The 25,061-nt window shown below is 43.0% G+C and overlaps 1 protein-coding gene across 1 annotated transcript in view; it reads left to right on the top strand.

The window, feature by feature from the left end:
- The window catches only part of OTOP1 (otopetrin 1), a 35,984-nt gene extending 11,657 nt beyond the window's left edge, over positions 1-24,327 (top strand). The window contains exons 3-6 of the mRNA XM_073340130.1: positions 2,570-2,628; positions 7,799-7,929; positions 16,336-17,276; positions 23,668-24,327. Of these exons, the coding sequence (XP_073196231.1) occupies positions 2,570-2,628; positions 7,799-7,929; positions 16,336-17,276; positions 23,668-23,838 (1,302 nt within the window). The 3' untranslated portion in view covers positions 23,839-24,327. The remainder of the gene's footprint in view (positions 1-2,569; positions 2,629-7,798; positions 7,930-16,335; positions 17,277-23,667) is intronic.
- The last annotated feature ends 734 nt before the right edge of the window (positions 24,328-25,061 follow it).

Below are 25,061 nucleotides of genomic sequence, written 5' to 3'. Positions count from 1 at the left end.
CTGAGATTGATGTCTCCAGATTCCATGCCAGCATCCCTGTGGAATCTGGTGTATCCTTCTATTATCACCTTGCATTCCTCATTCATTCCACTAGACTGCATCAATAGGGAACTAAATCCTGAAGTCTCACTCCATTATCCTTCCACAACCTCAATATCATCTGATTCTTCTTTCTTCCCCCCCATTCCCACCTCTCAGACCCAGTCTCCATTGATGTGCTCTGCCTCTTTAATATCCCCCAAAACTGACCTTTCTGTGCTCTCTTGGCCGCTACAACTTTTGTACCTGCTGTAGTTGTCTCTCAGATTGATTACTACCAACCTTCTCTCCTGCTTTCTGTATGTCACTTCTCCTCCCTGCGGGCTATTCACAGCACCCCTCCACTTTGAATCCCTTCATTGACCTGTCTCTTACCTCATCATTCTCAACATTCTCAGCCTCACCAGGCCCTACATAAATCTCACTGCTGGCTACATCTCTGATCTCACTTCTTACTTTCACTTCCTACATTCCTCTCATTCTCCTCTTCTTCCCACTCCTTTCCATTTCCTTCTTTTGGCTTCGTGCCTTTGCTCATGCAGCCACTTCATTCATGGAGCAGTCTCCCATTTCTTGTCCACTGGGAGCCCTCACTGTGATCGCCTTCATAGCCCTCCTAAAATCTCTCATCTTCCCGGAATTCTTCCTACCTTGTTCCACTCACCAATGATCTCTCATCTGAAATGTTATCTCGTAACTTGTCTCATGTGTGTTATTGTTGTCTATTTTAGACTTCAGACTTGGGGCAGGGGATTCATCTCCCTTGATCAGGCTGTAAAGCCCAATGTAAATGTACTGGCCCATACCTTTTAAATTAATAATACTGGTTGCTAATTGACAGGTGCTGCAAGATAAAAGCCCTTTATTAATTGGCAGCCTCAGGCAAGAATCACACTTTTATATGGGTTGGGAACCAGTTCGAACCTCTTACCCATCAAAATGCTCCTCTCGGAGAAGGATAGATGCTCATGGCAGCACTGCTACTGTTGCAGTTGCAATACCTGTCTTGTGGACAGAGTAGGGGTTGGCAACCTTTCAGAAGTGGTGTGCCGAGTCTTCATTTATTCACGCTAATTTAAGCTTTCACGTGCCAGTAATACATTTTAGCGTTTTTAGAAGGTATCTTTCTATAAGTCTATAATATATAACTAAACTATTGTTGTATGTAAAGTAAATAAGGTTTTTAAAATGTTTAAGCTTCATTTAAAATTAAATTAAAATGCAGCTCTTATCAGTTTAGTGTAATCCTTGCCCTTGCTTTTCTTTGCTGAGTTTTCCAATGTCTGGCACGTATTTGGATACTTTAAGCTCCACACCGGCTTCTGAGTAATCAGTTGTTAACCAGCTCCGAGAGGGACAGAGGACAGATTTCATGTGTGAAAATACCATTCACACAGGTATGTGGATCCAAATGCTGAAAGCATTGCAAACGCAGTTTTCTTCAAACAGTTAAATTTCACTGGCAGGGACGTCCAGCAGGTCAGAATAGAGGCCCCATGATCTCTCTCGGTAGCTTCAAGTGCACTCTGCAGATCTCCAAACTTTGATGCCCACAATTCTGAGTTTTTAACTGAATGAGTTGCATTTTGAAATCTTCAACACCTGCCCACTGAAATACAGACAAATCCAAGTCGCTTTTGTTGAACTTTTCAGGTTTAATTAGAAAAGAAAGCATTGGGCCAAATCTCTGGAAGTCTTGAAATCTGTCAGAAAATTCTGATTCCAGTTCTTGCATGTACATTCTAATCTCAATGTCAAATGCAGTGCGCTGTTCCATGTGGCGTGATAGTGATGGAAGCAGCAAATCAGGACTTAAAAATATCCAAGTACAGTGGCGCTGGAACAATTTTTAAGGTGGGGGTGCTGAACTGTGCCCCCTCTTGCCCCTGTCTGCACCCCTCACTGCCCCAGGCCAGCAGCAGAGCCCTCTGAACCGGTGGCTAGGACCCGGGGCCGGGAGCGGGCCAAGCAGGGCCGGCGGACAGAACCCCAACTGGCAGGGGGCCAGCGGCTGGTACCCCAGGTCAACAGCAGAGCCCCAGGGACCAGTGGGCAGGACCCGGGCAGTGTGAGTGCCACTGAAAATCAGCTCGCATGCCGCCTTTGGCGGCTGCCTACCCCTAGGACAGCGGACTTTATATTTCTGTGCTGTCAGTCTGGTACTTTCCTTCACATTTTTCACCACTACTTGAAAAATAAAAGTCTTTCCAGATACAGAAACTCAAAGTATGGGATATATTTTGGATGAGACATATTTAATGAAGTTTCTACTGCAATCTATTCCACTGTCTTGTGTGCATGAGAGATGTTAGATTTCTGAGTGGCAGGCAGTTCTGGGTGAATGGAACAGGGGACCAAATGACATTTCAGATCAGTTGAGCCTGAAGGCAATGGATCTGCACCAATTTACACCAGCAGAGAATCTGGCCATCAGCGTTTTCCTGTATATCCACCTTCATTGTTAATACTCACAAATATAGTGACATTTACCCAAATGAACTGATTGTATTTTATCTGTATTTCCATTTAGGTGTATTTTCTTTGGTGTCATGCCAAGGATATTATCCAGTCTTTCAAAACACTTGAAAGGTAAAATGAATATGATTTAGCTCTAGAACATTACTTCTAGTCTGTATGTATATTGTTTTAACATGTACTGTATTATCATAAAAATGCAGATCGTGAAAACTTTTGGAGTCTGATTCTCCTTTTACTTATGTTTGTGTAAATCAGGTGCAATTCCATTTACTGGAGTAAGTGAGAGGGTGAATCATTATTTTTTAATTTATATTTTCAATTTAAACAGCGTTTATACTTCTTTAACAAAAATAGTCAAAGAATATGCTTATTTTCCCACTAATTGAATCATGTAACATGATTGCTACAGCAAAGTAACTTTTCATCTTGGGAGTTACACATACCCTTCTCAGAGTAAGGAAATATCACCTATATGTTTCATGTTTAATTTATTTAGCTGTCTGAAGGGTATTGGCATCAGCCACTGTATGCAGGAGCTTGCATTCAGTGACACACGTTTGACAACATCTTAAATTGTTATGGGGGAATGCCTTCTTTGGACCAGATATGAATGTGCAAATATACTGTGGGACAAATTCTGCTCTGAGGTATGCCCATATAGCTCCCATTGAAGTCAGAGGGATTTGTGTACACATCTGATGGCAGACCTTGGCATCTACAGTGTGATTTACATATCCCATTAATTGGAAACACTAAATAAACTCAGATGATCTTGAAATAGAGGACTATATTCACTAGCCCGGAATTTGGAAGACCTGGATTCAATTCTCTGTTCTACCATAGACTTCCTGAGTGACTTTGGGCTAGTCATATAGTCTCTCTCTAACTCAGTTCCTCATCTGTACAATGGAATTAATAGCACTTCCCTACCTCACAGGGCTGTTATGAGGATAAATGTATTAGAGATTGTGAGGTGCTCAGATACTACATTAATGGAGACCAGATAAGTGCCTAAGGTAGATAGTATAAAGTCATAGATTACAAAGACTATACCCGTATCTTTATTCACAAAATACATATAGAATAGACAGCAGCAATTAAACCTTTCCTACCCAGCTCCCTAAAAGTTGGGCCAATTTCCAGGAATAATGACTCCCTGTATTGACTTCGCTTGGAGTTATGAGAGCTCAGCACCCCTGTAAATTAGGCTCAGTGTGTCTGAATTCTGGCTTGGAAGGAACATCACCAATAGTGCTGGCAGCAGTCTCCTCTCTGCTTGCAGAAGTGTCAACTGTGCTACAGCCAGAGGATGGAGATCATCATCTGATTTCACATTGCAGGCAAACTGAACCAATGATCATGAGACAAATGTTTTTATACCCCATCCCCAAGTTCCTGAGCTGTCTAGTTACCTTACAATTACCTTAAAAAATCCATTCTTCTTTTAGGGTCCAATCCTAAAAATCTGCTATTAACTTTAGCGGGAGTTTTGCCTGCATAAGGTTTATGTGCACTCAGAAAATATTGCAGCTGCACAGTCAGGTAGGAAGGAAGGAAGGATCAAACCCTTAGTGTCAATTCCTGCTTTTCCCACCCCATCGTTTTTGGCTTTCTTCTTCTTTAAGGATCCAACGGGGCCTCTCATGTGGGAATACAGAGCAGCATCTTGTATATCTTAGTGATAGCTCTTTTTATTTTTAATTAAATAGATGGAAATGTCAAACTATGTAGTAACTATGAAAATACTTCTTAAAACTATGGTTGCACAGGTGGGCAGCATTTCAGCAGAGACAAAATTAAACCATGATTGAAAAAGTAATAAAAAATATAGGCAACAGCACTGAGAAAGGGGAAGAAATCAGCAAAAAGACTTACAGTGGCCAGGGATAAAATTTTCAAAAGTGCCTAAGTGACTTAGAAACCTAAGTCCTATGGACTTTCAGTAGGATTTAAGCTCCTAACTCACATAGGTACATTTGAAAGTTTTAGCCGAGATCTTCATGTGGCATCATTGACTTCAGTGGACCTCCACTCCTAAATGTCAAAAGATCTCTAGCAAGAATAAAAAAGAATGTCCATTCTACTGTCATCATGCGTGGTATTGTACAATGATGAAGCGCCACAGATGTAAGCCAACAAGTTTATCTGGTGATGCCTGACAAAGGTGGATGGAAAGCTGTCTAGATTGTCGGGCTCAGCGAGTAGTGATCAATGGCTCGATGTCTAATTGGCAGCCGGCATCAAGGGGTCAGTCCTGGGGCCGGTTTTGTTCAACATCTTTATTAATGATCTGGACGATGGGATAGATTGCACCCTCAGCAAGTTCGTGGATGACACTAAGCTGGGGGGAGAGGTAGATACTGAAGGATAGGGATAGGGTCCAGAGTGACCTAGACAAATGAGAGGATTGGGCCAAAAGAAATCTGATGAGATTCAACAAGGACAAGTGCAGAGTCCTGCACTTAGGATGGAAGAATCCCATGCACCGCTACAGGCTGGGGACTGACTGGTTAAGCAACGGTTCTGCAGAAAAGGACCTGGAGATTGCAGTGGTTGAGAAGCTGGATATGAGTCAGCAGTGTGCCCTTGCTGCCAAGACGGTTAATGGAATATTGAGCTGCATTAGTAGGAGCATTGTCAGCGGATTGAGGGAAGTGATTATCCCCCTCTCTTTGACACTGGTAAGGCCACATCTGGAGTATTGTGTCCAGTTTTGGGCCCCCCCCTACAGAAAGGATGTGGACAAATTGGAGAGTGCAGCGGAGGGCAACGAAAATGATCAAGGGGCTGGGGCACATGACTTACGTGGAGAGGCTGAGGGAACTGGGCTTGTTTAGTCTGCAGAAGAATGAGGGGGGATTTGATAGCAGTGTTCAACTACCTGAAGGGGGGTTCCAAAGAGGATGGAGCTCAGCTGTTCTCAGTGGTGGCAGATGACAGAACAAGGAGTAATGGTCTCAAGTTGCAGTTGGGGAGGTCTAGGTTGGATATTAAGAAACACTGTTTCACTAGAAGGATGGTGAAGCACTGGAAAGGGTTACCTGGGGAGGTGGTGGAATATCCATCCTTAGATGTTTTTAAGGCCCAGCTTGACAAAGCCATGGCTGGGATGATTAGTTGGGGCTGGTCCTGCTTTGAGCAGGGGGTTGGACTAGATGACCTCCTGAGGTCTCTTCCAACCCTAATCTTCTATGATTCTATGAAATGTCATAATGCTCATCTTGAAACATCACTGCTAAACAAACTACAGGAGCTGGCCAAATATTTATAGAAAACAAAATAAGAAAATGACTCAGAAACCTTGCCTATGGGTTCTGTTCTCTTTAGGTTCATGTATAAATCCCATGAACACCAATGAGAATTAGGTAAACATATAGAAAAGAAAATAAGTCAAGTCCTATGACTATAAGGCTTTCTGATGTATTGAGCAGAGACAGGTGTGGTCCAGTGACCCAAGTTCAGTAGTTGGAGCCAGGAATTCATAAATCCAAATCTTGCCAGCAGTAATGACCCCCTCTGTGGCTCTTAGCAAGTCTCTTTGTATCATGTTCCGCATATTACTCAGCTACCTTACACAGTCACTGTGAGGAGTGAAATAGAAAGAGTGAGGGACAGTATGAGGTGATCCAGTGTGCTGTCCTGAGCAAGGGAGGCAGCGTGGTCCAATAGATACAGCAATGGCCTGGGAGCCAGGAGAGCTGGTTTCTATTCCTGGCTCTGCCACTGACCTGCTGTGTGACCTTAGGCAGGTCACTTTCACTATGTTTGGTCTCCCACCTTTGTTTGTCTTGTCAATTTAAATTGTAAGTTCTTTGAGCCAGGGACTTTCTCTTATTGTGTCTTTATACAGAGCCAATGAGGTCTGACCTTGATTGGGGCTTCCAAGTGCTACTGTTATACAAATAATAAATATCTGACCAGACTTGGCTTTCATTTTTAGACAGGTTCCTGAGTCCTGAATTAAAAACTCATATTTTATGCATCACAACTGTGAAAATCCACACACAATACCACTAACTAACACTGTTAGTTGGATTTGGGGGCAGTTTATACAACTGTGGGAATGCTCTTGAAAACATTTGTGATGTATTAGTTCTTTACTTCCATTATTAGCTTCACTGCAGCAGCACAATAGAGCCTTTGTTATATGCTCTACAGTACCTCTATACAGGGTGACATTAAAACATATTGTTCTGTTTGTTTAAACATGTAAAATACTATTCTTTTAGTTTATTTTCAAAATAAGGCTTGCAGTGTGAGCTATTGAAATAGATCTATTTATAAGTGGATTGCTTATAGTGTGTTACCTCTGAATCTGGGACTTTGTGCAAAAGCAAGATAAAGAATTGATCAGAGAAGCTGACTAGAAGAAGGAATGCAAACACATTGGAAATTTGGTGCAAAAGAAAGAAGTCTGTGGTAAGCAGTGGGAAGTGGAGGGACCAAGACTGGCTCACTCTTGGAAAAACTACCACAGTATTCTATAATAATGGATCAAAACATCACAGTTTGTAATTACTGTTATGTTTTGACCCATTATCTCACTGCTTACCCCAGACATCTTTCTCTTGCCCCAGACTGGATCACATTCTGAGACTGAGATTTCAAAGCCTTCTAGGGTGCTTAACCACACAATTTCCATTTATTTTAATTGGAACTGTGTGGCTAAATCCCCTATGTGGCTTTGATAATTTTAACCAGGAAATCTTGTTCAGTAGATAGAAATGAATGGAGTGGAATCTGGAGAAGGCAGAGGAATCTCTGTAAGGAAAGGATGACTACAGTGGGTGTGAGGAAGGAGTGCAGAATGCTTTGAGGTACCTGTGCAGGAGTGGGAGCAGTAGAGCCTATTAACACTAATCAATTCCTGTTTAGATTAGTAAATCATTGTCATAAATGTGAACATTCATAAAAACCCATCCAGAAAGTTGCCATATAATATACGACTATTTCCAAAGAATGACGTATGCTATTCCATAATGCCATCATATAAACAATTCCATTGTACAAGGGATTGTAGCAAATAAGAGCAGCATCCTACTTACAATGCAATTTAATAGATTAAACCACTGCCTTTTTATAACATCCTGAAAGACTCACCTTTCTAACCTGTTTCACCATGAAGCATGCCGTAAGAAGACTATTTAGCATTTGTTTTATGGCTATTGAGGAGTAAACTAGTGTCAATTGTTGTACCCAGGAAAAAGTGATGTATTCCATTTAAGATAGATGGGGTGAAATCCTTTGTACAGATTGTATCGATAACTAATCTATTTTCTAGGTTTGGGGTGATCCATTCCGTGTTTACAAATTTACTCCTGTGGACAAATGGAGTGTTAACAGAATCAAAACACCTACTCAATGAACACAAGGAAAGACTAATCACACTTGGTTTTGGAAACATAACAATAGGTAAGCTAAAGGGTTGGTACATTTTTGGAAGTTCTGCTACAATGCATGAACATTCTAAATATGTGTAAGCGGGGGAATAGTCCCGCTCTTGTGGGGAACTTTCCTGGCTTCTGTACTACCCCGGTGAAGTGGACTAACGAAAGGATCTGAATCTTTGCTCCCATTTCCTTTACCCAGTGGCCTCCCTGCCCTTGAAGACTCCCCTTCCACTCTCCTGTCTGGCAGAGTCCTTGTAACCCCAACAAAGCTGGGCCCAGGATTCCTGGGGGGCTCGACCCCCAACCCTGCTGTGGTCACCTAGGACAGGGGCTAGGGTGTCCCCACTCCGAGGTACTTTCTCTGCAATGGGCACTTCTCTGACCCACTGACCATTACATACAAGTTAAAGCAAATGCAAGTTATTTAATCAACAATTAATTTTAAAAAGAATAAGGGAAAATGGGAAAGGCTAAAGGAAACACATCACCCCGCTCTGTGGCAGGGAACATCACAAACAGTGTCTCTGGAATGTCAGGGCAGTTCACAGTCTGTTCCTTGTAAGACCCAGGCCTTCTTCTCAGGCCTTGGCTGTGCTGCAGGGATGCTGTGGGTCGGACACTTGCTCTGGTGGTGGCCACACGCTCTCAGGCTCTAAGTGGTAGGACCCTTCTTCCCAGTGTCACTCCCGCCCTGTTGGGGTTATGATCCAAGCCTGGCCTGCAGAGCCTCTTGGCTGAGGCGTCTCCCTGTGCTGGGCCCGCTGCCCAGGGTCCCCCTCGCTCTCTTCAGCTGCTCACCGCACCCAGCTCCGGACTGCTCCAGCCCCAGCTCCACCACTCTATCTCTGCACTGCTGCTGCTGCTCTGCCTCCAGCTCCCTGGGCTGCTTCTTTGGCCCCTCTGGCTCTGGTTGCTCCAGCCCTGCACCCAGGACAGGTCTGCTCTGCAGGCTGCTTCCGTGACTCTGCTCCCAGCACTGACCTGCTTCCTGGGCTGCTTTTCTGGCCCCTCTGGCTCTGGTTGCTGCAGCTCTGCTCCCAGGGCAAGTCAGCTCTCTCTGGGGTGTGCCTCTGGCTTTGCGGCTGCAGCTCTGCTCCCAGGACAGGGTCTGCTCTCTCTGGATCTGGCACAGCTTTGCTCCGCAGCTCAGCTTGGGCCCTTGCTTTCTCCTTAGCTCAGCCCCACTCTGTCTGACCCAGGCAAATCCAGCTCACACGGAGGACGGGATCTCCCTGGCCTCCTGACTCCGTGATTAGCCTGCCTGCCCTGTCATTCAGGCTGACCTGGAGCATTGGCCTCTCCCTATTGTTCTTAGGGACTGTCAGTCTCAGGGTCCTGATTTCCCAGCGACCCTTCCCCTTTTAGTACTGGGAGCTAGCCAACCAAAACACTCCCACTGACTGTTAGTAAGGGGGCAACAGTCCCCTTACATATGGTATCCCACCAGGTCAACGGTAAGTATCATACCATACATAATAAGGTCCTGATCACCTGCAATGGTCCATACATAAGAATAATGGTCCTGATCACCTGCAACTCCCATTTACTTCAGTGGGAACTGACGGTTCTCAGCACCTTAGTGAATCAGGACCAGAGTAACAATAATGTCCACAGACTCTAAAAAAGGCATGTTGTTAACATTTATTTTGATGTATAAAATCCTCAAAGCACCTATCCAGTAAGAAAGCACAGAGGGTAATTGAACAAAGCATGTAGTTAAAAGAGATTTTAATTGTTGCCATATTACTAGTGGTAAGCATCTCTCATGACATGGGCCCAATCCTGCAAAGCCTGTCAGGTGAGGAGTCCCACTGAATTCAATGGAACTGCTCCGGTGGCACCAAGCAGATATTTCTTAAGGAGGGGAAGCAAATTCCAGACCCTGTTCCACCCCCACCCGGGACCCTGTTCTGGTCCTCTTCCTGCAGGGTCTTCCTTGACTGGGGAGTCTCTCCTCTCTCTTACTAACACAGTATATGAGCCAGTGGCACCAGGAGTTGAATTCTCGGCAGACTTCCCTGCACTCCACTGTACAGGAACAGACTTCCGGTGCACCAGGCTAGGGGTTGGCGGGGGGGGAGGTCAAATTTCAGTGGCATTGCGACTGCACAGCCAAAGCGATGTTCCAGACCACTCTGGCAGCAGCTGTACTTATTTAGTATTGAACCACTGCTTCAACGTGCTCAGGCTGTGCACCTGCTTCCCTGCTCTGCAGCCTATGGAACTTTAAGCAAGTGCAAAACCCTTCGGGATGGGGTGGAGCAGCATTTGCTCTCCTTCGCCCCTTCCCCAGCCCCCTCCAATTAGCGCTACCGAAGTCAAGATTCTGTATGTCAGTGCTGGTTTGCCTTCTGTATTATAAGAGTCTCTTCTCATACTGGACAATTTTCTCCACTGATAATATGTCACAGACTTTGACAAACTATGAACATGATCCTCTGAGGTGCTGAGCGCTTTCAACTCCCAATGAAATCAAGGGAAGTTGAGGGTAGTCAGCAGTTTAAATGGGAGATAAATGCACTCTGCAAGTGAGGGTACTTCTCTTCTGCTCCCAAAATTGTTCTGTAGGATTTTTGGAATCATACTAATCCTCGCTGCAGGTGACGGGGAGGAGAGCCAGATATATGCAAGGAGGGAATATGCTTGCAGCTTTGGTGTAAATATTTTTTCCTAGTGAATCCAGTAGCACCTGGATCTTGACAACCCCTGGTTTTGGTTTTTCAAAACCAAAACCCAAACCAACCACATTTTTGCCTCCCTCTGTTGAGGATTAGCTGAAAATAGTTAGTTTGCAATTTTCCATTGCTCCCAGTAGAGTTCAAGGTAAATTCCAAAACTGGTAAAAAATATACTTAATAATTAGGATTGCCAACTTTCTATTGGCACAAAACCAAACACCCTTGCCCCGCCCCTTCCCTGAAGCCATGCCCCCTTCCCCGTCCCTTCGCCTGAGGCCCCACCCCAACTCATTACATTCCCCCTCTCTTGGTGGCTTGCTCTCCCCCACCCTCACTCACTTTCACTGGGCTGGGGCAGGGGGTTGGGGTGCAGGAGGAGATGAGGAATCTAAATGGGGGTGCAGGCTCTGGGGTGGGGCCAGAAATGAGGGGTTCAAGGTGCGGGAGGGGACTCTGGGCTGGGGAAGGGAGTTGGGTTGCGGGAGGGGCTGAGGGCTCTGGCTGGGGGTAAAGGCTCTGGGGTAGGGCTGGAGATGAGGGGTTTGAAGTGCAGGAGGGGGCTCCAGGTTGCAGGGGGCTCAGGGCTGGGGGTTAGGGTGCAGGAGGGGTCAGGGCTCTGGGCTGGGGCCTGTGATGAGGGTTTGGAGTACAGGAGGGGGTTCCTGGTTGGGGGGGGTCAGGGCTGGGGCAGGGGATTGGGGCATGGGGCTGGGGCACAGGCTTACCTGCGGCAGCTTCCGGTCAGCAGCTCAGTGCGGGTACTCAGGCTGGCTTCCTGCCTGTCCTGGCACCACAGACCGCTCTACACCCCAGAAGCAGGTCCAACTCCTAGGGATAGGCAAGCAGGTGGCTCTGTGCGCTGCTCTCGCCCGCAGGCACCACCTCCCCCCAGCAGCTGGTGCTGGCTGGGCTGCCAGGGTCCCTTTTCGACTGGGTGTTCCGAAAACCGGACACCTTGTCACCCTATTAATAATATAGTCCACATTTTCAAAAACTACCTCTGAAATTGGATCCACAGTTTTATACCTGCAATTTACAAGTTCTATCTCATATAGGTACAAATAGAATCCAGATGCCACATTACCTGATTGCTGCTGCAGATCCAGTATTTAGATATGTAGTTCAGAGATTTTCTCCAGTTGTACTGCATAGAGCACTGGTGGTCTGTGGAATACATGCCAGTGGCCAGCAGAAAGCAGGTTATTGGCTTCCTTCCTAGTTTCCATCTGTTAAATTGCATTTAGAGACAGCTAAAATCCATTCAAAACATTCAGAACCTCAAAGATATGAGCACCAGAGTTCTGGACTTACCAGTCAACTGGACACCCTCTGGAACCGGAAGTAATCAGGCAGCAGTGGAGACACGCAGAGACACAAAAAAAGGAAATACTTTACTGCCTCGGGACTTTAGCCCTGGGGCTCAGGGCTTCAGCTGGGGAGTGGGGGTTAAGGCTGCAGCCACAGGTGGGGGGTGTCAGGGCTCTGGGCAGGGTGGGAGTCATGGCTTCTGACCCTTGGGAGGACCAGGGCTCAGGGCTTGAGATCTGGGGGGAGCACTGGGACTTGGGGCTTCAGCCCCATGGCTCCTCTCCTGGTTTCAGCCTGAGGCTTCAGAGTGGTGACTTCTTTCCTGGCTTCAGCCCCATGGGTGGTTCCGGGGCTCGGGGCTTTAGCTACAAGGGAAGCACTGATTTCAGCCCCAGCGCTCCCCCCATAGCTAAAGCCCCGAGCTCTGGTGTGTCCCCTCTACCCCACTGAAACTGGGAGTGGAGCCATGGGGAGCCCTGAGCCCCGCTCCCACTGGCAGAAGCCAGGAGCGGAGCCATGGGGCTGAAGCTCTGAGCCCTGGTGCCCCGCCGCCCGCGAGGCTGAAACTGGAAGCAGAGCCACAGGGCTGAAGCCCCGAGCCCCAGCGTACGCTCCAGAACTAAGGGCCTGAGCCCTAGTGCTCCCGAGGGTCAGAAGCTCTGACCGCCCCCTACCCAGAGCTCTGTCCCACCCCCGCGACTGCAGCCCCAACCCGCCTCCCCCAGCAGCTGAAGTCCATAAAGTCGTGTTTGGAGTTACGCACATTTCAGCGTTATGGACAACCTCCATTCTTCCCGAGGTGTCCATAACTCTGAGGTTTTACTGTATTACTCTTCTATGTAATAAATGGCTGTGGTTGCCACAGAGGAGATGCAATTGCAAATGGTAAAAGATAGTCCATGCAATTGTGGATGACTGGAGCAGGTGATCCATGAGTCAATCTCTGAATTAACATGTGTTCCACACCAAGTAATGATTTGAGAATTCTATTTGTTTGCACCTCTGTGTAGTTTGCACTAAAAACAAAAAACCCACAGGCACAAATATTTGTGGGTCAAATTTTAGAACCAAATTAACACACAAAAGCCATACTCTGTCAGACCAATGGTCCCTCTAGCCCAGTATCCTGCCTTCTGACAGTGGCCAATGCCAGTTGCTTCAGAGAAAGGGAATGAACAGAACAAGGCAATTTGAACGATTCCTCTCCTCCAGTACCAGCTTCTGGCAGGTTGAGGTTTAGGGAGCATGGGGGTTGCATCTCTGACCATTTTAGCTAATAGCCATTGATGGACCTATCCTCCATGAACTTATTTGATTCTTTTTTGAACCCAGTTATACTTTTGGCCTTCACAACATCTCCTGAAAATGAATTCCACAGGTTGACTGTGTGTTGCGTGAAGAATTACTTCTTTAGGTTTGTTTTAAACCTCCTGCCTATTAATTTCATTGGGTGACTCCTAGTTCTTGTGTTATGTGAAGGGGTAAATAACACCTCCCTATTTAATTTCTCCACATCATTCATGATTTTATAGATCTGTATCATACCCTCCCTTAGCCGTCTCTTTTCTAAGATGAACGGTCCCACTCTTTTTAATCTCTCCATGTATGGAAGCTGTTCCATACCGCTAATCATTTTTGTTGCCCTTCTCTACACCTTTCCAATTCTAATATATCTTTTTTGAAATGGTGCAACCAGAACTTCACGCAGTATTCCAGATGTGGGAATACCATGGATTTATATAGTGGCATTATGATATTTTCTTTTTAGATATTTTTATTATCTATCCCTATTTTTATTATCTATCCCTATTATCATCTATGTTCCTAACATTCTGCTAGTTTGACTGCTGCTGCACATTGAATGGATGTTTTCAGAGAACTATCCACAATAACTCCAAGATCTCTTTCTTGAGTGGTAACAGCTAATTTAGACCCCATCATTTTGTATGTATAATTGGGATTATTTTTTCCAATGTGCATTTTTTTCAATTATCAGCACTAAATTTCATCTGCCATTTTGTCACCGTTACCCAGTTTAGGAGATCCTTTTGTAACTCTTCACAGTCATCTATGGACTTAATTGTATTGAATAATTTTGTAACATCTGCAAATTTTGCCACCTCACTATTCACCCCCTTTTCCAGGTCATTTATGAATGTTAAATTTAACATCCCTGTAGGGGGGAAATACCAAAACCCCCCACTACAGTAGCATTTAACTTCAAAAAGGGGAACTACACAAAAATGAGGAGGCTAGTTAGATGAAATTAAAAAGAATAGTCACAAGAGTGAAATGCCTGCAAGCTGCATGGAAGTTTTAAAAAAACCCACAATAAAGGCTCAAACTAAATAGAGGCCCCCTCCCCAAAAACAAACAAAACAAGTAAGAGGACCAAAAAATGCCACCACGTCTAAACAACAGTATAAAAGATGTGGTTAGAAACAGAAAGACTTATTTTAAAAATTGGAAGTCAAATTGAACTGAGGAAAAGCGAAGCATAAATTCTGGGAAGCCCGATTTATTGAAAAGTATAATTAAGTAGGCTAAAAAAGACTTTGAAGAGCAACTAGCGAAAGACACAAAAACTAACAGCAAATGTTTTTTTAAGTACATCAGAAGCAGGAAGCCTGCCAAACAATTAGTAGGGCCACTGGATAATCGAGGTGCTAAAGGAGCACTCAGGGAAGACAAGGTCATTGCAGAAAAACAAAATGAATTATTTGCATTGGTCTTCACTGCAGAGTATATGAAGGAAATTACTATACCTGAGCCACTATTTTTAGGTGACAAATCTAAGGAACTGTCCCAGATTGGTGTGTCAGTAAAGGAGGTATTAGAACAAATAGATAAATTAAAGAGCAGTAAGTCACTGGGACCAGATGGTATTCACCCAAGAGTTCTGTAGGAACTCAAATATGAAATTGTAGAGCTACTAACTGGGATGTAACCTACCACTTATACCACCCACTGTACCAGATGACTGATGGGTAGCTAATGTGTAGCTGATTTTTTTAAAAGGCTACTGAGGTGATCCTGGCAATTACAGGCTGGTAAGCCTAATGTCAGTACTAGGCAAATTGATTGAAACTATAGTAAAGAACAGAATTATCAGATACATATATGAACACGATATGCTGGGAAAGAGTCAACACGGTTTTGTAAATGAAAATCATGTTTCACCAATCTGTTAGACTTCTTTGAGGGGGGTCAACAAACATGTGAACAAGGGTGATCCAATGGATATAGTGTATGTGGACTTGGTGTCCTGAAACACCTGACTTCTAGAAGCTGAGACTGGGTGACAGGAAGTGGATCACTGGATAAAGTGGCCTGTTTTGTTCACTCCCCTTTGAAGCACCTGGCACTGGCCACTGTCAGAAGAGGACATACTGGGCAAGATGGACCAACGGTCTGACCCAGTAGGACTATTCTTATGTTCTTTTGTTGAACAGCACAGGTGCCAGTATGGATCCTTGCAGGGATGCAGCTATTTACCTCTCCCCATTGTGAAAACTGTCCATTTATTCCTAACCTTTGTTTCCTATCTTTTAACCATTTACTGATCCATGAGGGGACTTTTCACTCTTATCCCGTGGCTGGTTTGTTTGTTTAACAGTCTTTGGTGAGGGACCTTGTTAAAGGCTTGCAGAAAGTCGAAGTACACTATAGTTGTGACCTGTTTGAAAATGTGTCCCATATATATAAATTTACATATTACAGATAAATTCAATGCAAAATAAAAGTGATAATTAGTTTCTCCTTTACTAGCCTGACAAGACTGAGCCTGTGTTTTCCCAACAACAGCTGGTAGAAGCCATAATTCACAGTTTGGTAGATAAATAGGAAGGGAATTGATATTTAAATATTTTATTTTAAATTAAAATATTGGTAATATTTAAGTGTAAGTATATAAGGACCAATTATCCTGTCACTTATACAGGTGTAAATCAGGAATAAAGTCAGTGGAGTTACAGTGGTGTATAACTGAAAGGGGAACTAGGCCCTACACAGTTAGGACTGAATTCTGCATCTGTTCCGGATATGAAACTCCTATTAGCTACTGTAGGAGTTTCATCTGTAGAATGGCAGCAGAATCAAGCCCCTACTGGTTTGGAATCTTAAATATTTTAAATACATTGTTCTCATCAAAACTGTGCTGAACTTTAAGAGATGTGTGTGAAATTTTAACATTCACTTTTGATGAGGATTTTGCCTAGAAATTGTAATAAGGCGGTCGTTCAAGTTTTGGAGGAGGTGCAAAAGTTACTCTTAGACTAGTGATTTTAGTGTCCAACACCCAGCTAATTTTTTTTTTCAGGTGACTAAATGTACGACATGAGCTGTCTGACTGAAATCATCATTCTCCTTGTTATGGTGTTGTCTCATTTAAAAGAAAAAACGTTTATTGCACAACAAAATCTAATCTCTTTCTCCTTTTTTAGATTTAGATGACCATGCACCCCAATGTAATTGTACAACAACTCTCTGTTCGATATTTTCTCAAGGAATGTATTACCTATATCCCTTCAACATAGAGTATCATATTTTAGCATCCACAATGCTCTATGTCCTGTGGAAGAATATTGGACGCAAAGTAGAACACCACCACCAATACAAAATACCGTTCAAGTTTCATGGCATAACAGTGGGCACGATTTTTGGACTGATTGTGCTGATTAGCACAATAGCGATCGTTGTCGTGTACTTAATTCAGATAGGACGTTCGAAAATCAAGAGTGAGTTAGCACTTACTATGTTTTACTTATATGCTATCTCCGTACTGACTCTTATGTGTGCAGCTGGAATTGTCGCCCTTCTAATTTACAGACTAGAAGAAAGATCAATGGATAATTCAAAAAATCCTGCCAGGAAACTTGATGCAGACCTATTAATTGGCACAGCTTCAGGTTCCTGGCTCCTCTCTTGGGGTTCTATCCTAGCGACTATCTGTGCCCAGGCCCATCCAAAATACACATGGTACAATCTGCCTTATTCCATCCTGGTTATTATTGAGAAATATATTCAGAACCTCTTTATCATTGAGTCCATACATCGTGAACAGGAAAAGGTGAATGATGACATTAAAACTCTTCGAATAGTAACTGTATCCAGTCAGAGCACTCTGTCATTTACCCCATCATACAAAGAAATTTACAATGGAGCAGCTGATATGGACAATGGAAAGTTTCCATACATGTTCAATGAGAATATCTACATGAGAGAAAGAAGTGGTGGTGATGGTTTTGATGAAGTCAGGAGTCAAGCTAGCAGTCCAGTCAGACACTCAACCTCAGATTTCTCACCGTACAGTCGAAACTCAGTTAACAATAAGAGGAGAATCCTGAAGAACATTGCAGCATTTTTATTCCTGTGTAATCTTTCGGTAAGGTATTTTGAATGTAATTCACAAAATTAATACCAAAAAGCTCTCTAAAACCACCAAGACGAAGAATATTAATGTTACTCAGTTTTACTCTTTATAATAAGTGAATTTTAGTGCTTGTGAAAGGAGGTGGATTGACTGCACCATTGTGGAATAATGTCTATTTAGAAGCGGAATAGGCATGGGAGAAGGTATTTAACCTTGGAGACTAAAGTCTGTTTATCCACAGTACAGGAATGACACAGGCAGTGATCCCTGAAACTCTGCCCTCTCAATGTGCCCCCAAAATGATCTGGAGGACTACTTACAGAGGAGAAAAGATAGGTTTCAGATAGGTTTACAGAGGAGAAAAGAGTAATTCAGTCTCCATCCTTGGTCTTTCTGTTGTGACTGCTAACAAGACAGGATGTAATTAGTGACTATTATAGTGGCGAGAGTGGTCCAGTAGACTCCCAATCCATTTCATATTGGCCACTCAAAAGTTGTCAGTCAATTTACTGGTTGTCAGTCAACCACTATGCTCAGTGGTTTGAGCATTGGCCTGCTAAACCCAGGGTTGTGACTTCCATCCTTGAGGGGGCCATGTAGGGATCTGGGGCAAAAATTGGGGATTGGTCCTGCTTTGAGCAGGGAGTTGGACTAGATGACCTCCTGAGGTCCCTTCCAACCCTGATATTCTAGGATTCTATGATAAGAACATAACATAAGAACGGCCATACTGGGTCAGACCAAAGGTCCATCCAGCCCAGTATCCTGTCTTCTGACAGTGGCCAATGTCAGGTACCACAGAGGGAATGAACAGAACAGGAAATCATCAAGTGATCCATCCACTGTCACCCATTGCCAGGTTCTGGCAAACAGAGGCTAGGGACACTATCCCTGCCCATCCTGGCTAATAGCCATTGGCGGACCTATCCTTCATAAATTTATCTAGTTCTTTTTTGAACTCTGTTATGGTCTTGGCCTTCACAACATCCTCTGGCAAAGAATTCCACAGGTTGACTATGTGTTGTGTGTTGAAATACTTCCTTTTGTTTTAAACCTCCTACCTATGAATTTCATTTGGTGACCCCTAGTTCTTGTGTTATGAGGAGGAGTAAATACACTTCCTTATTTACTTTCTCCATTCCAGTCATGATTTTATAGACCTCTATCATATCTTCCCTTACTCGTCTCTTTTCCAAGCTGAAAAGTCCCAATCTTATTAATCTCACCTCATATTGAAGTGGTTCCATGATTAGCTGTTCCTAATCATTTTTGTTGCCCTTTTCTGAACTTTTCCCAATTCCAATATATCCTTTTTGAGATGGGGAGACCACATCAGCACTTAGTATTCAAGATGTGGGCTGACCTTGGATTTATATAGGGGCAATATGATATTTTCTGTCTTATTATCTATCCCTTTCTTAATGATTTCCAACATTCTGTTAGCTGTACATTGAGTGGATGTTTTCAGAGAACTATCCACAGTGACTCCAAGATCTCTTTCTTGAGTGGTAACAGCTAATTTAGATCCCATAATTTTGTATGTATAGTTGGGATTATGTTTTCCAATGTGCATTACTTTGCATTTATACTTTGAATTTTGTTGCCCAGTTACTCAGTTTTGTGAGATTCTGTGATGGGGTGGGAATTGCCACTGCAGCACCCCCTGCTGGATGCCCCAGGGATCAGCTCTGCTAAGAGTGTGCCCTCTTCTGATAGCGTCTCACCGCCATCACTTCTGCTCCAAGACCCATTTCCCTCCAAGGACTGCAATGTCCCCTTCAGGACACAGCCCTCTGGCTGTGCCACACTCATCCTGCCTTCTGCGGGGACACTATCTCAGTCCAGCCATTTCCTCAGTGGTGAGGGGGGAGTGAGGGGAGGACCCAGGGACTCTGTAGATGACAGCCACATGCTGCGTCTCCTCCAGTCTCAGTCTACTTCCCTGGGCCACTTCCCCGCAGCCCCATCTCTGCCCTTATCTCAGGGCTTCAGCATGCCAGTCTTGGCAGTCAGCCAGGAGTTCACTCTCACTCCCCTGATCCTGCCCAGCACTGCTCTGTCTAAAATGCTAGCATTCTTCCTCCTTCAAGGCATCTAGTTCTTCCTCCTTGGTCTCCAGGGAGCAACTGAAGCTGCTCTAAGAAAAGGAGTACTTGTGGCACCTTAGAGACTCCTTTTCTTTTTGCGAATACAGACTAACACGGCTGCTATTCTGAAACCTGAAGCTGCTTTGCAGCCCTTCTTATATGGGGCAGCCCAGCCCTGATTGGCTGCTCCTCGCAGCCCCTCTCTAATTGTCTGTCTCCTGCACAGCCACCCTAGGGCTCTATTAACCCCTTATGAGCCAGTGTGGGGCAGATGCCCCATCACAGATCCCTTTGCAGCTCTTCGCAGTCTCTTTTGGACTTAACTATCTTGAGTAGTTTTGTATCATCTACAAATTTTGCCACCTCACTGTTTACCCCTTTTTCCAGATCATTTATGAATATGTTGAATAGGACTGGTCCCAGTACAGACCCCTGAGGGACACCACTATTTACCTCTCTCCATTCTGAAAGCTGACCATTTATTGCTACCCTTTGTTTCCTACCTTTTAACCAGTTACTGATCCATGAGAGGAGCTTAGCTCTTATCCCATGACAGCTTACTTTGCTTAAGAGCCTTTGGTGAGGGGCCTTGTCAAAGGCTTTCTGAAAATCTAAGTACACTATATCCACTGGATCCTCCTTGTCCACATGCTTGTTGACCCCCTCAAAGAATTCTATTGGATTGGTGAGGCATGATTTCCTTTTACAAAAACCATGTTGACTCTTCCCCAACAAATTATGTTAATCTATGTGTCTGACAATTCTGTTCTTTACTATAGTTTCAACCAGTTTGCCTGGTTCTGAAATCAAGTTTACTGGCCTGTAATTGCCAGGATAATTTCTGGGGCACTTTTTAAAAATTGGCGTCACATTCGCTATCTTTCAGTCATTTGGTACAGAAGCGGATTTAAATGACAGGTTACAAGCCACAGTTAGTAGTTCTGCAATTTCACATTTGAGTTCCTTTAGAACTCTTGGGTGAACACTATGTGGCCCTGGTGACATATTACTGTTTAATTTATCAATTTGTTCCAAAACCTCCTCTAATGACACCTCAATCTGGGACAGTTCCTCAGATTTGTCACTTAAAAGGAATGGCTCAGATTTGGGAATCTCCCTCACATCCTGAGCTGTGAAGCCCGATTAATTCATTTAGTGTCTCCTCAATGTCCTTATAGTCCTTGAGTGCTCCTTTAGCATCTTGATTGTCCAGTGGCCCCACTGGTTGTTTAGCAGGCTTCCTGCTTCTTATGTACTTAAAATTTTTTTTGCTATTACTTTTTGAATCTTTGGCTAGCTGTTCTTCAATATTTTTTTTGGCCTTCCTAATTATATCTTTACCTTCATTTGCCTGAGCTTATGCTCCTTTCTATTTTCCTCACTTGGATTTAACTTCCATTTTTTAAAAGGATGCCTTTTTGCCTCTCACTGCTTCTTCTACTTTGTTGTTTAGCCATGGTGGTACTTTTTTGGTTCTCTTACTATGTTTTTTAATTTGAGGTATGCATTTCAGTTGAGACTATTATACTGTCTTTAAAAGTTTCCATGCAGCTTGCAGGGATTTCACTTTTGGCACTGTGCCTTTTAAGTTCTGTTTAATTAACTTCCTCATTTTTGTGTAATACCCCATTCTGAAATTAAATGCTACCATGGTGGGCTGCTGTGGTGTTTTGCCAGCCCCAGGGATGCTAAATTTAATTATATTATGATCACTATTATCAAGTGGTCCAGCTATATTCACCTCTTGGACCAGATCCTGTGCTCCTCTTAGGACTAAATCAAGAATTGCCTCTCCTCTTATGGGTTCCAGCTGCTCCAAGAAGCAGTCACTTAAAGCGTCAAGAAACTTTATCTCTGTGTCCTGAGGTTACATGTACCCAATCAATAGGGGATAGTTGAAATACCTCATTATTACTGAGTTTTTTTATTTTTATAGCCTCTCTAATCTCCCTGAACATTTCACAATCACTATCACCATCCTGGTCAAGAGGTCGGTAGTATATCCCTACTGCTGTATTCTTATTATTCAGGTATGGAATTACTATCCATAGAGATTCTATGGTACAATTTGGTTCATTTAAGATTTTTACTTCATTCGATTCTATGCTTTCTTTTACATATAGTACCATTCCCCCACCAGCATGACCTATTCTGTCCTTCCAGTATATTTTGTACCCTGGTATTACTGTGTCCCATTGATTATCCTCATTTCACCAAGTTTCTGTGATGCCTATTATTTCCATATCCTCATTTAATATAAGGAACTCTAGTTTACCCATATTATTATTTAGACTTCTAGAATTTGTATATAAGCACTTAAAAATTGTCACTTTTTAGCTGTCTGCCATTACATGTCAGTCAGCCTGCCCCCTCTCCATTCTGAGAATGATGACATAGCCACATCATTATGACTTCACAGTTTCCTTTTTAGGGTACATCTACACTGTAGCTGGAGATGTAATTTCCAGCTTGGGTACATGCATTAACTTTTTGATTGAACTAGTGTGCTAAAAATAGCAGTGTAGTCTGAGTGGTGCTAGCAGCAGCCTGGGCTAGCTGTCCGAGTCTCAGGTGAGACTGTACGTGGGTGACTAGCCAGTGCTACTACCTGCTCTGCCAAACAGATTTGCTTTGAGGACATGGACAATACAAAACCCCTTAAAGTCCCTTTTTTTAGCTTGTGTATGAGCAGCTGCTTCCCCAATTACTACATTTTTAGGCTAAACTTTGTACGTAGTTATGTAAAAATGTACTGTACATTCAGTAGAACCTCAGGTATGAACACCTCAGAAATGGAGGTTGTTCGTAACTGAACAAAATGTGCCTGTTTTTTCAAAAGTTTACAACTTAATATTAACTTAATACAGCTTTGAAACTTTACTATGCAGAAGAAAAATGCTGCTTTTAACAGTCTTAATTTGCATGAAACAAATAGAGGAACAGTTTCCTTACCTTGTCAAATCTTTTAAACTCTTTTTTTCAATAATTTATGTTTAATACAGTACTGTACCGTATTTGCTTTAAGAAAAAAACTCTGTTGCTGCCTGACCAGTTGCTGTCTGTGGTTTCCTGGTCAGTTTGTAACTCTGGTGTTCATAACTTCCCACCCACGCAACTTCCCCAAACCAGAAACACTATGGGCCTGATTCTGCAACATACTGTACTTCCTCAACTGAAAGCACTCATCACCTTCCAAGATAGGACCATATTCTGTGAAATAACTAGCCCCAAATTATAGGTTTAATATGATGGTAAAAGTGGGCCCTTCCATGGGATCCTTGTCTATACTAGGGCTCACGCTAGTGCTAAGACCGGTTCAGTTGTCCCTGTGATACCACCTGGGGGAATTTTTTTTTTTTTTTTTTAAACTTCAGTGTAACGTGGCCTAAGGGGTTTATTTATCTGTCAACTCAGTGCACAAATGTAGCTCTCCTTAAAGTAACTATTAATTATGTACACACATTGAGACAAGAATTCCTTGATAAGGGTTCATTTACTTGCTGTAGAATTGTTTTATAAAAGTCACTAAGGCCCCAGTTTTAAAGGTATTTAGGCATTGCTCTGCTCAGCACTGCAAGGCCCAAGGGCAACATTTTAAAGTTATTTAGGTATCTGAAGATGAAGATAGGTGCCTGAGGCCAGATTTTTAAAGATATTTAGGTGTCTAAAGATGCAGACAGGTCTTTTTTAGTGAGGTTTTCAAAAGGCCCTACGCACCTAACTCTGCCTGGGTACTTTGGAAAATCCCACTAGGCATCTATCTGCATTTTAGACACCTAAACACATTTAAAATTCTGGCCCTCAGGAGCCCAAGTTGCATTGAAAGTCAGCAGGACTTAGTCTACTATATGCCTAAATAACTCCTGAAAATAGGACTTACTTGTCTCATTCACTTAGGCTGTGAATGTTGAATGGAACAACCCCTAAATACCTTTAAAATCTGGCCCTAAAAACTGACCGTTCTTTCCAGAAATCTTGCTATGGAACTAAGCAATATACATTATATTGTAAGTACACAGTTTTGCATTACAAGCCACCTCTTAATGTACTATGTGGAAAGGAACTCAGGCCACATCTGTTAGCTTTAAGCAAGACAGAGGGCCTGATTCTCCACTTGCTTACACTGGAATAAACTAGGAGTAACTGCTGAAATCCATGTGAATAGAGAATTGGGCTCAGTGATCTTTGACACCAAATGATATTGGTTCATTTGCAGTATCGAAGGAATGAGTATGTTATACCACAATCACTATAGGCAAGCATCACGTGATGAAGATGATGATGACTGATACCAGTGTTGTTTTCTTTCCATGCAGCTTTGGATTCCACCAGCATTTGGTTGCCGCCCAGAGTATGACAATGGACTGGAAGAAATAGTTTTTGGCTTTGAACCTTGGATAATTGTTGTTAACCTTGCAATGCCTTTTTCTATTTTCTATCGTATGCATTCAGCTGCCTCACTCTTTGAGGTCTATTGCAAAACATAATCTATAAACAGTCTCAGTGAACAATGAGTTGAATGCATGACTGAATAAATGAAAAGGGACAGAGTGAATACACCAGCAGCTCGTTGATATTAACAGGTTCTACAACTATTTTAATAAACAAGACTATAGTTAATAGAACTTAATATTCAATATCATTCATTCCCCCACATATTTTATTATACTTTTTTTAGACAGACACTTCGATATTATTGTAAAGTTAACCAAAATGTGTCTGAATCTTTTGCTGTCTAAATCATCTGAGGCTCAACATGTGGAAACAAGATATAGTCTCTGAGTTATTTGTACTGATGCAGTTCTCCTCTGCGTGTTGCCTCTGGATGGGATTTTTCAAAAATTAGGAGCAAAGATCCCATTGACTTTCCATCAGACCTACACTTCTAAATTACTTAGGCACCTTTGAAAATCTCACCCTCAATTTTTAGCAAAATTTTTTATAATATAAACTGGAAACATAATCTGTTATTTAGAGGGGGAAAATTCTATTTAATTTTCGGACTGAGAAAAATAATATGTTATCTTCCTGAGTACACTGTAAGAAAGTACAGACACTGTATAAATTTAGATATGGTACTGTATATAATTCCTTATGAGTTAAACATGATTTTATTCATGAACTCCCATTGTTTTTTACTTACTATATGAAATAACTAATGAATAAAGTTAATTTCTTTAATTGTTCAGGTTGGCTTCCAGATCTTTGAAACTGTTTGAGGGGAAAGCTAATCTTGTAGTTTATGTTCAGCTCCAGGTGACCTGTGTTTTAGTCCCAGCACTGCCACAAACTTCCCATGTGACTTTGGAGAAATTTCTTAGTTTCTCTGTACCTCTGTGCTCCAGTTTGTAAAATGAGGATAATAATACCTATTTATCTCACACTGGGGCCGTGAGTCTTAGCTAATAATGCCCATGAAGCTTGGCAGGATCCTTGGGTGGAAGATCACACAGAAGTACAATTGTTATTTTTCATGAGCTGCTGTAACCATGAATATGTGGTGTCAGGAACATGGGACCTGCTATACTGAACCAGGTTAGTGGTCCAGTGGTTTCTCAGTGACCAGTACCAGACGCTTCAGGGGAAGAAGCAAGGAACTTGCAATACACCATTAAAATAACCTATCCACAAGGAAAGGGGTAACAGGGATAAATATTGTTTACTCCCACCCTGCCTTTTACTGTTAAGCGTACTAGTTTTTCAAGTTCCT

This window comes from Lepidochelys kempii, chromosome 4 (genome assembly GCF_965140265.1).
Source record: "Lepidochelys kempii isolate rLepKem1 chromosome 4, rLepKem1.hap2, whole genome shotgun sequence".
Lineage (NCBI taxonomy): Eukaryota > Metazoa > Chordata > Testudines > Cheloniidae > Lepidochelys > Lepidochelys kempii.
This window is presented reverse-complemented; position numbering and strand designations above follow the sequence as displayed.